General features: G+C 40.9%; 2 protein-coding genes and 1 non-coding gene across 10 annotated transcripts in view; 1 reads left to right on the forward strand and 2 right to left on the reverse strand.

Annotated features, from left to right (window-relative positions):
* Positions 1 to 15601, reverse strand: part of RALGPS1 (Ral GEF with PH domain and SH3 binding motif 1) — a 331320-nt gene that overhangs the window by 299925 nt on the left and 15794 nt on the right. The window lies entirely within an intron of this gene.
* Positions 1711 to 15601, reverse strand: part of ZBTB34 (zinc finger and BTB domain containing 34) — a 28803-nt gene continuing 14912 nt past the window's right edge. The window contains exon 2 of the mRNA XM_066367138.1: positions 1711 to 8143. Within this exon, the coding sequence (XP_066223235.1) occupies positions 6619 to 8133 (1515 nt within the window). The 5' untranslated portion in view covers positions 8134 to 8143 and the 3' untranslated portion in view covers positions 1711 to 6618. The remainder of the gene's footprint in view (positions 8144 to 15601) is intronic.
* TRNAV-GAC (transfer RNA valine (anticodon GAC)) lies at positions 12940 to 13015 on the forward strand. The gene has a single exon. It is a non-coding gene; the product is annotated as a tRNA-Val (tRNA).

The following is a 15601-nucleotide window of genomic DNA, read 5'->3' on the forward strand; positions in this document are numbered from 1 at the left end:
AGTTGTACGAATTATAATTGGAAGAAACAGAAGTGAAGACAGATCATAACTTCAGGACAAATGGAAAGAGCCAGCCACTGCCAATGGCTTTTGCTAGCAATGCAGTTCATTACGTCTCCACATCTGCTCTGGATCAGGGTATCTTCCTCAGGTGGTGGTATTCCCAGGACTACATCCCCTGCAGATAGTCCCCTAACCCTGTTGGGGAGGCTCACCCCTGATTCTACTCTGGTTTACTTCTCCAGCCTTTAAGGAAAATGCAAACCTATCAGAAGTCACTGTCCTGTCTCATAACTTACCTAAGCCACAGGAGTTCAATGCCATCATTTTAGACCAACGGGGGCTAAAGAGGGTGAGCAACCTGCTTAAGGTCATGGCCAGGCCAAGGCATGGCAAGACACCAAACCTCCAGACTCACAAGTCAATGCACTTTCTCCATCAAGCCACTGAGTACCTCAGACGCCCCCAGGCCCCCAGCTAGCAAGTCAGACTGGTTCCTACAAGATCTCTGATGCTGGGCACCAGCTCACCACCCAGCTTTCTTTCTGTAAAGAAGTCCTTACGAGAAGGGAGAGACCTGATCTTACTTACATCAAGGAGCAAGCCCACTCTAGCTCTATCGGCACAGAAGGCAGGTTTAACCCCACCCACCCTGCTCCTCCTTCCCAGAACACTTGCCTTTGCTCATCCATTCGGTCCTTACGGTGTACTTGCCGTGGTGACAGGGAAGAATACACAGGTGAGGGAGACGGTCCAGGATCCCTTTCGTCACAGAACTTACAGACTAGATGGAGAAACATTGAATCATCTCACTAGTCAAAATACAATGACCAGGCCTGACCAGGCGGTGGCGCAGTGGATAGAGCATCGGACTGGGATGCAGAGGACCCAGGTTCGAGACCCCGAGGTCGCCAGCTTGAGCACAGGCTCATCTGGTTTGAGCAAAAGCCCACCAGCTTGAACCCAAGGTCGCTGGCTCCAGCAAGGGGCCACTCAATCTGCTGAAAGCCCGCAGTCAAGGCACATATGAGAAAGCAATCAATGAACAACTAAGGTGTTGCAACGTGCAATGAAAAACTAATGATTGATGCTTCTCATCTCTCTCTCTGTTCCTGTCTGTCCCTGTCTATCCCTCTCTCTGACTCACTCTGTCTCTGTAAAAAATTTAAAAAAAAAAATACAATGACCAATTGTCACAAGTGTTCTGAAGGGCAGGAACACAGCTCAGTGAGCCTCCTCCTTCACAGGGGCCGACCTAGAAGGGATGCTGTAGGAAAGGGCTCCCTCCTTGGGCTGAAATCTGAAGAGGAGGAGCTGCAGGCGAAGAGGGGTAAGGTGGACAAGGCACATGAGCGCGTACAGCTCCAAGTCCTCTGGCAGGAGAACAAGGCTCATTCAAGGGAGCCAAAGGGGCACACGGGCAGGCCAGTGGAAACAGGCTTCACCAGGGGTCCGTCCTGGGGAGGCCTAGGGGCACACCAGGGCCCCTGGAAGTCCAGTCTTTGCCACAAGAGAAATGTCAGAAACAGATCAATGCTGTTCTCCTATCCCCAGCACCACAGACAGTGGCACAAGAGCTTTTATGAAATCTCAACCTTTTGAAAACAGTGGTTACAGAAACTGTGACATTGCAGATGTTTGTGAGAGCCAGTGAGACTCACAGGGGCCCAAGGGGCAAACACAGAGGGAGACCACAGCACATTCGCTCTAGCAGCATTTTTATTTACAAACAGCAATTTCCATGGACTTTATTTATACCATAAAAAAGCCATTTACAAGCAAGAAACAAGAATTCAGAACAAAATTAAGCAGCACTGAAATATTCATGTCACAAATCTAAAACAAAATGAATACAAGAGTAAAATATCATTTGAATAAATAGTCTTAAATTCATGCTATAAAATAATCCTTAATGGCAAGTTACTAGTTGATACAGCATCCGCTTAGCTAGCTTCATTTACTTCATATGGTGATGAAGTGTGGAGTTGTGAGGTTACCAGTTTATATTGCAAGATAATGACACTGTTAAGTCATTCAAATTGCTCAACCATTTATAACGGAAAACAAATGTTAGCCCTACTAATAAAAGTGGTGAGAAAGATGGTTTTCACATTAGGAAAATGGTCATTCTCAAAGAAGCCAGGTAAATTTATTTACCTCTTACTATATAGTCAGGGCAGCAACCAAAGGCTTGGGCAGCAAGTCCAAAGGTTGAATTCACAGCATACTTGTCACTGAGGGGGCAAGAGGTCCGATTACTGAATCTGCTGCCAGGCTCACTCCAGGACTTGGTCAAGAACTACCACAGCCCTGTGTGTGCAGACCCAGAGAAAGCAGGTTCTCCTCCGGGCTCAGAAGTCCAACACTGGGCAGAAACAGGGGAGACACTCTGGCACTTACTGAAGAAGACGTATGTGGCGTGTGACAACCATTACAAATTTGGAACAATATGAATGACTCTGCTGAACTTTTAGTTCAGTTGCACTGAGTAATATGAAATCTATGCTTTATGAACTAGATAATTTCATATAAAGAATTTACATAATTCCCCAATACTTTCATATATAAAATTTAATAAATAACCCTGACCAGTCTAGAAGCACCATTCAAGGGGCATGTGCCCTTGGAAAATAGTTTAGGTGTTGCATATTTGAGTCCCTTTTAGTGGAGGCTTCACAGGAAACCATTACAGAATTTAACAATAACAATGACAAAAAAAAAAAATCACAGTAACTAATAGAAAAAGTCGTTAAAATAAAATACACTGATAGCTATAAAGTAAATCTCATTCACATAGATGATTTCCCCTCCAGCCCTTGTTTTGTGTTCCTGCAAATTCTTCCTAGAGTCTAAGCTGTGAAAACAAAAGTGAAAACAAAACCACACACAAAAATGTGCAGGCTTCTGGTCTGGGCTAAGGGAAAACAAAGACTTGGTTATAACTGCTCTTGTTAGAAAAAACATCCATGCATGCTCTGGAAGATTTAAAAATGATCAATTTAGTTCTACAGTATATTCTGCTTAACAGTGAACCGACAGTACCCTTTCTGCTGTTGGAAAAAAAGAAAACAAGACACAGAAAACTGCCAAGGCAGAGCCAACCGGGAGGTTTTCCGCTAACTAAAAAATTACCTTGTCTTCATATATTGCATTTACAAATATAATTTCTAAATGTATTTACAGCTTTAGTAGAAATTAGAGGGTCAAGAACTGATAAGAATGAAAATAACTGTTTAGAACCACAAACAGTAAAAGTATAAAATTCTTTGTCTTCACAGTTTGTAACAACAGGTCAAACCCTATAGAAAAGGACGCTGTCACTGTCTTCACATTGTCTATGTATGGGAAAGGGGGCTCAGGAAGGGACTCAATTATGAACAAACCTGTATGAATTCAGGATATATTTTACTGTAAAAGATTTCTTCACATATCACTTTTATCTTAATTGATTTTTGCATTTGTTATAAATGAAACATCTAATCTAAAACTGTACAGAAATAGGGACTTTGCTTTCCAAAAAGAGTTGCTCTAAGGAGTTACACAGCGTACTTCGTCTGCGGAGACGTGAGGTGAACTTCGGGGAGAGAATGTTTCTGTTGTGTGGTCATGTTAATCCTCCTGGCACATCCTCATGTGACAAGGCACAAGTAGTTGCTGCTGCCCGATCTGAATGGAGCAATCTTTCGCTCGCCGCGCACACTGAGAAGCACAGCAGTACGCATGCTCAGAGAGGCTAGACAGCTGTGTGCTGACCTCCGCGCCGCCTCCCTCGAAGCCCTGTGGAACCTTACAGTACTGTGTTATGGCTTGAGAAGTCTTTCCTAACACTGCTAGCAGTGGAAAGGGTAAAGTGTTAGCAACATGAATGGGAGCAAGCGGAACTTGCAAAATGTGGAATCATGACTGTTCTAGAGAAACTCAATCAATATTCTGCCCCTTAACAGTCCCATTACAATGTTCGAACCTGAACTGTACAATCAAAGCAATGTATAGTTTTGTCAAAGACAATTTTGGATAAGTCACTCTTTGGTAAACTCAAACCAGTCAAACAAATTTACAAATACAAGGAACTCCATGTAAATAAGGTTAAGACTGACACGGTGACAAGAACCAGGACATTGGAGATGCCTGCCCCAAGTGCTTCCCTCCTACTTTGTCTGCTATACCACAGAATGCTCTGGGAACCGCTCAGAAGGCCCCAGGCCAGAGTGAAAAGGAGGTTCCTTCCCTGAGCCTCACCTCTCATGTCCTTAATTTGGGCATTTCTTATCACAAACTTAATGTTGAATCACAACATAAATTTTTTGCATTTAATTCTTTTTAAAAAAAATCAAAACCAAACATATTTGTGTAAGGAAAAAAATTACAAACATTTACCTGAAACCCCAGAACATATTTCAGTGGGTAAACACTTGGGGTCCCGCCTCCCCTCGAGGCACGCCGCTGACGGGAGTTGAGCACGTGCTCCAGGAGAAGCAGCCCCTGACTTAGGCAGTTTGACAGGAGAAAGGCATACCATATACCCGATTTAGCAAAAGCTGCTCCTCGGGAGCAGCAGGATTCGAGTGTAATCTGTCCGTAGTAACACTGATGTGTAGCGCAGCGGTTCACACATGAAAAGATCCTGTGTGCTAAATAGATACCACTGCATAGCTACCACCCCTGGGGACCGTCACACACAAGGGTCTACATGACTCATTTTTCTCAAAATAACCCCCACAAAACAAAAGAAATAACCCCCAACCCCCACCATTCTTGGTATTAAGGGCCAAAAAAGCATGGAAAACCAGCAAACATCTATTTTTGTATTCCTTTAACGCCTAGTCTCTGAGGTTGGTCTTTTCACTTTTCTTGTAGGCGGTTGTGCTGTTCTTCTTTCTGCGGGGACGGGGACAGAGATGCACCGCCCACGCGGTTCAGAGCCAAGGTGCCAGGGCGGAGGCCGGAGTGCTGACCCCCTCCCACAGCCTGCAGCACTAACTCACCGCCAAACTGCCCACAAAGTACTCCGTCAGAGTATACAGTACCAATTTGTTTACTAGAAGCACACGGTGAACAAAATATAGAACTGAAGACATTTCCTAAAGCACTAATAAAACATTATTCAAATAGGACTCAGGTATGTTTTTATACAGTAATGTGTTTGCCAGCACATGCTTTTGAGGTCTCTCTTCAAGCTATAAACTCGAGTGGAAAAAAACTTTAATTCACTATTACTGTTGGATTTCACATTTTCTATTACACTGACCTAAAAGATATATAAATAAAGATAGCACCACGTGACCAAAAAAAAAAAGTGAAAAAATGGTGACGCACACAGATTTGGTGACACACAGAGTATCTTAGAGGGCTTTTTAAACTGTTGGTTTCTTTAAGCAGGAAACACTGAGAGGGGGGAGCCACGGAGGCCCTCATTAGCACACACAATTCTAAGATAGATATATTGCTTGCAATTCCCATAGAGTATATCTTTACAAAAGTACAAATTCCAAGTTCTGCAGTTTCCCTGGGAACTGCATGTAGAAAAAGTTGCTGTGCACCTGAACTGGCTGTTTAAAAAAAGAAAAATAAAACAAAACAACCACAACACTGCTTGGAGAATATTGTAGACAGGCCACAAATCCCTTTCCTTTAGTGCGAGTAGTAACTCATGGCAGAGACCGATTTGACTTAGTTACCTGGTATGTGTGTTTCTACAGTACGGAATGCAGGTAGATTCGGAGACCAGTAAAAACATTGAAAACCACTGCTCCTTTGGGGTTGGCTAATAGAACACTACAATATGTAAAAAGGTCAGCACCACGGGTCATCCAGCTTACCACTGGACAACTAACAAAAATTCCAAATGGTTTCCAACTAGAGTTGAATACATTTTATGGCATTTGGTTTATGTGTTTATTATGAAGCAGAGCTATGAACACTGTGATTTGCTTTGCTTACTTTTGGACACAATAATTAATATATATGAAAACCTATTAACATTCTTCTGTAAGCGAAATAAAGGGGCAAAACCCTAACATATTAGGTAGGGATGAGACAGAGTCAAAAGCCCTGTTCACATTGTATTAAATTATATATTCCTCTTACATTCACCTCAACCAGAATAAAACCAAATTTGAGAATGTATATATACTATATATATAATAATCACTTTATTATATATATATATAAATTGTCTAACTACTTCGTAAAAGTAATTTTAAATTAGAAAAGGTTACCCATTTAAATCAGCTGACGGCATCCTAGTCTCTCTCATGGAAATGCACTGGTTTCAGCACACGATGGCCCCAGAGAGAGTGTGCCTCTTGGCAGAGAACACAGGGTCAACCAGTTGGCATAGCTAAATCACTGGCAGATTTTGGATTAAGAGTTCAGCCAAAGAGGAATACTGTCAGCCTGTTTTCCCTGGATACGATGCCCTTCATGCTTTGAGCTCCTTGGGGGAGGGAGGAGGGGGGCAAGGATAAACACAATGAAGTGTTCCTTCCAGAAACCTTAGAAAAACTGCCAAGAGACCAAGAGATTTCCAGATGGTTGGGACAACGAAAGATTACAACAAAGCAAATCACAAATATGCATTGATTAATGTGCTTTGTTTGGGTGCACTTCTTTACCATCTTAATCAGGAGCATCGGACACTGTGTGAATTTCCATCCGGGAATCTAGAGCCATCTCGGAGGCCGATGCGTCATTTTCTAGTTTCTGTTCCACGTACACATCTGTTCTCTCAGGGGACTCCATGCGACTCCTGACTTCTGCTACACCGGGGTGGTTTTTCCGCAGGTGCTGGTTGAGGGTCCCTTGGAATGGAAAGCACTTCCCGCAAATCTCACAGCGGAACGGTTTATCATCAGTATGGCCCCGGATGTGGTACTCCAATTGGTCCTTCCGCGTGTACTTCTTCCCACAGAACTTGCACACAAAGGGGGTAATTCCCATATGGAGTCGCATATGCCTGTCAAGGCTTCCTTTCTGGTTAAAGGACTTTCCACAGTAAATACAGATCAACCTCTCGTTGTATGGGTACCAGTGACCCCTTGCACTCCTCTCCCGGGGACTGCTCTCGTACCCGGGGTTATTCATCACAGCTTCGCTGTCTGAACCCTGCACCAAGCCCTGCAGATCACTGTGCAGATGGACAGACAGAGCCCGCTTCTGGCGGGCACGCCCTCCTCGGAAACAGCTCAGCATGGACCTGGATGGGCTGGAATTACTCAAACTTCCAAAAGCTTCTGAAACGCTGGCTGGCTGTGAGGCTGCCTGGGAATAGGAATATGCGTGCTGGAGCACAGAACCATAGGAACCCACATTCACCGCCACAACTTGTTCCCCGTCAACCATCTCAGTGTGGTAGCCATCGTCTCCCAGGGAGGAGCTGTCGGAACAGCTGGGCCGGTCGGACTTCTCCATCTTCACCTTCACCTCAGTGATCTGGCTCTCCCTCACCAGCAGGTCCCCTTGCTCATGGTCCCCCTCTATCTGAATCTCATACTCGGAAACGCTCCCGCTGCTCCCTCGGTCCGAGTGCCCTTCCTCCTGCAGGCGGCTGCGCAGAGCTTTGCTGGGCGTCGTCTCCATCCGAAGATCACTGCTTGTGGTGGGCTGCCGTGCCTGAGAGCAATATGGAGGGGAGATCTCAACTGGGTTGGCGAAGAAGCTGCCGTCTTTAACTCCATTCCGACTCTCGGGAGTCTCTTCAGCACCGACGGTAACAGAGTCGACATCTCCAACACTGATCTTTGAATGGATGCTCTCTAGAATCTGCGTGCACTTGTCGATGACACACTGCATCTGAAGAAAGCTAGCTGCCGTCAGAAAACTGACAACATCTTTCAGTTGCAAGGACATTCTTCCAGTGTAACAAAATGAAAGCAACTGTTCAAACACATTGGGATTTTTAATGACGGATATTGACAAGCCACTCATGGTACTTAATGCTGAATGGTCCCGGAAGTATGGGGAGCTGGCCGCAAGGACTGCTTTGTGAGCTCGGAATGGCTGACCCTGAATATGGACAATGATGTCACACAGTTTCCCTTGGAGGCGGAGTTCATTTAGCTGGCTCAGAACGGTGCTGCTGTACTCAGGCACATCAAACTGAATAAAACTGCTGCTGTCCATTTCTACTGACATGAAGTGTAATCTGCGGAAAGAGAGAGTTCCATAATTGACCAATGACTCCTCACTAAGTATGAGTAGCAGAAGCACAAATGGCCAAACACCGCCACCACCATTGCAGCTGCTATACCTCCTAGGGTCTGCCTCAGCATTCTTCCCCTTACTTATTTTCAGTCTTTCATGTCTTGGTTAATTCACCTGAAGTCAAATAACCAAGTGATCAATTAGCCTAGTGTCCTAACTGCCTAACTTTCATCTTGATCAAAATGAAAACATGTTATATATGGCCAGGATGTTTCAGCTCTGATTGAACATTTGGTATCATTTTAGGAAAAATATTTCCATTTCATCTAGTTTTGAAGATTTTCACTTTGTAAAAAATAAGTAAATTAATCTTAAGAATGTTCTGTCTTATTTACATATTTTCCAATTGGTGGTTTTTAATATACAGGAAATTGGATACAATAAATGAAGCTATGCAATTTTCCTCCTCAGCTTTGCACACCTGTGTATCTTTTTGGGGTTAATTCACAGAGAAATTCTCAGACCCTTTCAGTGATGAGATTTTAGGATTAGCAGACATTTGATCCTAACACACTGTGGAGACATTTGCTCCTCAACTATTTGGCACGGACCAAATATGCTCATGAACACTTCTGACAGCACCAATTTCAAGGACCTTTGGCATAGAGCAAATGTCTCCATAGATGTTTTGGACAGGAACAAATGTCCTGCAAGGGTTTTTTAGAAAGTAGGAGCAAAAAGAGTGCCGGACACTCAAGTGAACGGTCCTCCACTAGTGCTCACAGCACTGGCACACCTAATACAGCTGGCTGGCCCTTCCCAGAATGCACAGCAGTGACTTGCCCAACACTGTGAAGAGTATGTAAGCCCAGGCTGCAGTCTATAGCCAAACACAACAAAACTAGATCTACTGATATTGTAGTTTTTCAAACCAAACCACTAGAAATGTAAACACCTTGGGGGCAAGTAGTGAATCAAAAACAAAATAAAAAAGGAATAAAATTATTTGGAAAATTAAAAATTTCACATCAAAGCTATAGCAAGAAAAGTGAAGTTTATGATATCTTCAACTTGACAATGCATCCAAAAATACAGATGAATAGACATGTGATAAAGCAAATATAGTAAAATGTTAATATATTGTATACAAGTGTTTACCATAAAATTCAACTTTTCTGTATGTTTGAAATTTTTTATAATGAAATGTTGAAGGTTTTGCAACAACAAAATTTAACAGAGTAACTCGGTGCCTTCAAATATTTTATCATTAAATAAAGAATAAAAATTCATAAAATCACTCATTAAGTCAGAAAAGGAACAAAACCAAAGAAAGCAAAAATAAAAAAAAGTTAATATAGAACAGTATATAATCACAGAGAAAAAAATGTAAAATTATAAGACAATGTGCAAATAAATCAAAGACTCTTGCAGAAAAGGATCAGTGAGTTAGTGTGACTATATACACCAGAATTTTTTTTTATCATGTCATAATTTGAGTTGAAACATTTCAGTTAGTTTATTAACATTTAGTCAAACAGAAATACTGCGCCCTTATTTATCCTAGATTTATGAGAGGATCAACATGAAATCTGTATGAGATGAACATATTTTTTTAGGGTAACATAAACTGGTAAAATTAAATAAAAAAGACACAGAAGAATCAAAGCACAAATGATCTTCAGGCCGTTCATGCTGTTCTAGATACACATGGCATCTAGAAAAATATTTAAAGCATTTCGGTTCACATGGCATAAATCTGATACTAGAAGATGGAAAACAGCATAAAGAAAACTGTCAACTTTACTGAGTAAGCAGATTTGAAAGTCCTAAAGGAAATACTAGCAAACAACCTAGTAAAAGAATAAGAGAGTATGACCAAAGGTAAGTATGGCTGTTTGCAAAGAAACATACAAATATAATTTGCAATATTAATAAGTCAAAGGAGAAAAACCATATGGCCAACTCAATACAATGCCAAAATGCCCTTTTAGGTACAGGAAAAAATACTCAGTAAACAAGGAATAGAACAATTCTTTCCTTAATATAATAACAGTTTCTACTGAGAAACAATGGCAACATCACCCTAAAAAAGGAAACATTATATCTGCATTTGCCGTAATATAAGTAGAGCACTCCCATGAGCTAGCCTCAATATCACTATCTCCCAGGGATTAAAAAACACATTAGCATAATAACCTATCTGAAAGTTCTGCAGACAAGAATTTAACTGCATTTAACTCAGTAGTTTCAAACTCATTTAAGCATGAAGCTCTTCTCTCAAGGTACATATATTAACATTCCAAAATATTACTGTTCCCTGGTGCACATTCTGGTAAACACTTTTGTGAAGGCATTCCCAATAGTGCCTGGGAGGACACAAGGTTGACTGCCCATCTCTTCTCTTACTTAATGTTGTTCTGAAGAGAAAATTAAAGCATGCAGCCTTTCAAAAGAGGAGACAAAATTACTCTTCAAGGCAGATATGACTATTTACATAGAAAACATAAGATAATCACTTGAAAAAATCTGTTAAAATCAAGATCTAGTAGTGAAGGTTTAAAAAATTATTGTACATAAAAAGCCAGTTAGGTAAGATAATAAGTTACAACAATATTATCAGGAACTATACAATACCAGGGGATGGGGGTGGGGGGCAAAAATAGTCAGGGTATACAAGAACTACAAGACTTTAATAAGAACAAAAACATGTCTAAATGAAGACACATATCATGCTTCTGGCAGGAAGATTTGACATTATAAAGATGGACATTTACTCCCAATATTAATTTATAAATATAATGTAGCCCAGTGGAGTATGTTCTTAGAAACTCGACAAAATTATTTAAAAATTATTCTAGAATATTGCTGCCCAATAGATATATGTGTAATTATACATATGCTAGCTATATGTGTAATGTTTCCTAGCAAGTACATTATTTAAAATAAAAATATTAATTTTAATACATTTTATTTAACTCAATATATCTAAAACATTATCATTTCAACATGTAATCAATATTTAAAAGTTATTTAAGTCTTTGAAATCTGATGTGTATTTTATACCAACAGCACATCTCAATTTGAAATAACCACATTTCAAATGCTCAAAAGCCACATGTGGCTAATGGCTACCATATTGGACAGTGTAGATCTAGAAGAATAAACACTGAAGACGTTTTAGAAAAAGAAAATACAGTCAAACATATACATGTCAAAATATATGATTAGGCAATAATTCATTTGGTACGTACGTACTGAATGTCTTCAATGTGCCAAGCACTAGCGATCTAGGAGAGCTACAATTCTCATTAGAAACTGTGATAAAAACTATGAGATCTTTCATAACGGGGAGTGGTCAGAGAAGGCCACTCAAACAAATGATATTTCAACTGAGACCTAAGTAAAGGTGAGCTAGATGTGAGGGGGGAGAGGGTTCCTGCAGGGAAACGTTCTGGTTTCCAAACAGGAAGAATCACATGCACAGAGATGAGAGCCTGAGTCCGGAAGAAAATGTCATGGCACAGCTGGACGAGGAGCAAGGGGAAGGGCAGAGGCCACGTGAGGCTGTCAAGTAGGGAGAAATCAGACACGGATGGGCCTTGTGAACCATTTCCAATCGTGAAGAAAGAACAATTTTTGAAACAGATGCTGCTTAAAAAATACAAGAAATAATAATGTTAGATTCCTTCTTCATGACATGCCTCCCAAAAACATTTTTTCAAAAACTAACTTCTAGAGAAAGCATTTTTAAGCATACAAAGATTGATACCAGAAGAAGAAACAGAGATTTGACATAAAAGTAAAAACTTATAAAAAATACCTTCTATCAAAAAAGGACAAATTATAAAAACAGAAGTATAAAAAGTATAAAACTCTTACAAATTAATACAAGCCAAATATAACAATTGAAAAATGGGCAAAGACTATGAACAGATGCTTTAAAAAAAAAGAAATTAAAAATAGTTTTTAAACATAGAGATAAAATGCTTAACAACTTCATCAAAACAACAAGAGAAATAAAAATTTAACATGAGACAATTCTTTTTTACAGAGACAGAGAGAGAGTCAGAAAGAGGGATAGACAGGAACAAAGAGAGATAAGAAACATCAATCATCAGTTTTTTGTTGTGGCACTTTAGTTGTTCATTGATTTTTTCTCATATGTGCCTTGACTGTGGGGCTACAGCAGACCAGGTAACCCCTTGCTCAAGCCAGTGACCTTGGGTCCAAGCTGGTGAGCTTTGCTCAAATCAGATGAGCCCGCGCTCAAGCTGGTGACCTGGGGGTCTCAAACCTGGGTCCTCTGCATCCCAGTCTGACGCTCTATCCACTGTGCCACCGCCTGGTCAGGTGAGACACAATTCTTCTTTCTCAAATTTGCAAGACTTAAAAACACAACCCAGCTGGCAGTGTTAAAGAGAGAGGAGTGCTCTCATATATTTCTGGGAGGCAAATATAACAAAAGCCTCAAAATGGGTATTTTTCTCTTTAAAAAAAAATTTTCCCCCTTTTTTCCAAGTGAGAGTAGGGGAAATACAAAGACAAACTCCCACATGTGCCCAAACCAGAATCCACCCAGCAACCCCCATCTGAGGCCAATACTCTGCTCATCTGGGGCCAATGCTCACAACTGAGCTATTTTTAGCACCTGAGGCAGAGTTTTGACAGAGCCATCCTCAGCAACCAGGGCCAACATGCTCAAATCAATTGAGCCATGACTATGGGAAAAGAAGAGAGAGAGAGAGAGAGAAGCAGATGAGAAGTAGTAAAGACAATCTCATACAAAGTAACTCTAGGGCCCTGGCCAGTTGGCTCAGTGGTAGAGCATCAGCCTGACGTGCAGGAGTCCCGGGTTCAATTCCCGGCCAGGGCACACAGGAGAAGCACCCATCTGCTTCTCCACCCCTCCCCCTTTCCTCTCTGTCTCTCTCTTCCCCTCCCGCAGCAAAGGCTCCACTGGAGCAAAGTTGGCCCAAGCGCTGAGGATGGCTCCATGGCCTCTGCCTCAGGCGCTAGAATGGCATGGTTTGTGACAGAGCAACACCCCAGCTGGGCAGAGCATCGCCCCCTGGTGAGCATGCCCGGTGGATCCTGGTCGGGTGCATGAGGGAGTCTGTCTGGCTGCCTCCCCGTTTCCAACTTCAGAAAAATACAAAAACAAAAAAAACAAAAAGAAACCCCACAAAGTAACTCTAGCCATTATTGCTCTACCAGAGCCAACAGGTCAGGGCCTAAAAAATTCTTTAGTAATTAGGCATTTATATAAAAATGGGCATTTCTTTTAAAAAAAAAAATTTTTTTAATTTTATTCATTTTAGAGAGGAGAGAGACAGAGAGGGAGAGAGAGAGGCGAGACAGAGAGAGAAGGTGGGGAGGAGCTGGAAGCATCAACTCCCATATGTGCCTTGACCAGGCAAGCCCAGGGTTTCGAACCGGCGACCTCAGCATTTCCAGGTCGACACTTTATACACTGCGCCACCACAAGTCAGGCTTAACAATATATTTTTAAAAATTTTTTTTTTAAACTTTATTTAAAAAATGGGCAATTCTTGACTCAGTACTCTGTACCATAAAAGATCATGGATACAGGCACAAGAATTTATCCATAGGTATATTCAATTACAATAGCAAAACAACGGGAACAACCTAAATGTCCAAAAATAGGGTATTATTAAACTATAGTATACCTATATGCTGAATACTGAATACTATTATAAAAATTACTTCTAGGCCCTGGCTGGCTGGCTTAGTGGTAGAGTGTCGGCCTGGCATGTGGAAGTCCTGGGTTCAATTCCTGGTCAGGGTACACAGGAGAAGCGGCCATCCGCTTCTCCACCCCTCCCCCTTCTTTCTATTCACCTCCCACAGCCATGGCTCTATTCAAGAAAGTTGGCTCCAGGTGCTGAGGATGGCTCCATGGCCTCACCTCAGGTGCTGAAATAGCTTGCTTGCTGAGCAACAGAGCAGCAGCCCCAGATGGGCAGAGCATTGCCCCATAGGGGGCTTGCCCAGTGGATCCCAGGCAGGCACATGTAGGAGTCTGTCTCTCTACCTCCCCACATCTCAGTTAATAATAATAAAAAAAAGATTTCTAAAAAGAATACAAAGGTAGCTCCACAAAATGTAAGCCCTATGAAGACAGGAATGTTTATCTGTTTTATTAACTATCTGACAGATTAATTCCTGGCACATAGCAGACATTCACTAAATATCTGCTGAATGAATATTTAATAACAGCAAAAAATCAGGTATCAACTGCAAATGAGCATAACAAATTTTTGTGAATAACGAAAATGATCTAAAACCAGATTATGGTAAAAGTTATACAACTTTATAAATTTATTAAGACTATTATACAACCAGAAAAAATAAATCAGGAAGCTCTTTGGTACTGACATGAAACAATCACCATGACATATTTCTGAATGAGCAGAGTGAGGTGTAGAACAGTATAGTACAATATATATGCTATTTGTACAAAACAATATAAAACACACATGCCACTGTGTCAACATATACTTAGTATATGGATGTGTCCAGAATATTTCTGGAACGATATACTAAAACCTTAACTGTCTCTTATAATGGGGACTGGGTAGCTGGAAGGTCTATTAGCTTTCAGTGAATCTTTTTAGACTCTTAAAATTTCTAAACTATGTAAATATATTTATTAAAACTAAGAAACATTAAAAAAAATTTAAGACATCTCATTCAGTTTTTAAAAGATAAGAAAATATCATAATAAAACCATTAGGAGCAGGAATTTGGAGTCAGATCTGGGTTTAAATACCTACTTTCCAATTGTAACACATTGGGCAAGGTAGTTTATAACCTTTCCGAGTCTCAGTTTTCTTATCTTTAAAATAGAAATACTAGTCCTTGTCTTATGGGTTGTTATGAAGAATATATGTGGAAGTAGGAATCACTAAGTTAGCTATTAAAATAGACTCCTTTTAGGGAGACAGGATGGTGTAACAGAGAACAGCTTTAAAGTTCGACTTGGACATGAGAATCTTGGCTCTGCCACTTTCTAATAAAAATAATAACAATGAACATTTAAATAGCTATGTGGCCTTGGACAAGTCAGTTAATTGATTTCCTTATTTAGAAAAGGTCTTGGAAGAACTACTTCCCGACATGACTGCTTAATAATTAAATGTGGGAAATTTATGCAGTGAATGTCCATAATAGTTTACATATAATGAATGAGTACTTACCTTGTACTAAACACCTTCTATATATATTAACTAATTTGATCCTCTTACGAACACTGTGAGGGAAATACTACAATTGTTCCTATTTCATAGGTGAAGAAACAGGAAAAGAAGAAACTTGCCAAAGGTCCCAAAGCTAATAGATGAGCCAGTGTGGCTCTACACCTGTCTTCTAGAAACACAGACACTGGCTGGCACCCACCAAGTGTCCAAATGATACCCATTCATTACAGCATTATCATGAC

Source organism: Saccopteryx leptura, chromosome 2 (genome assembly GCF_036850995.1).
Source record: "Saccopteryx leptura isolate mSacLep1 chromosome 2, mSacLep1_pri_phased_curated, whole genome shotgun sequence".
NCBI classification, from domain to species: domain Eukaryota; kingdom Metazoa; phylum Chordata; class Mammalia; order Chiroptera; family Emballonuridae; genus Saccopteryx; species Saccopteryx leptura.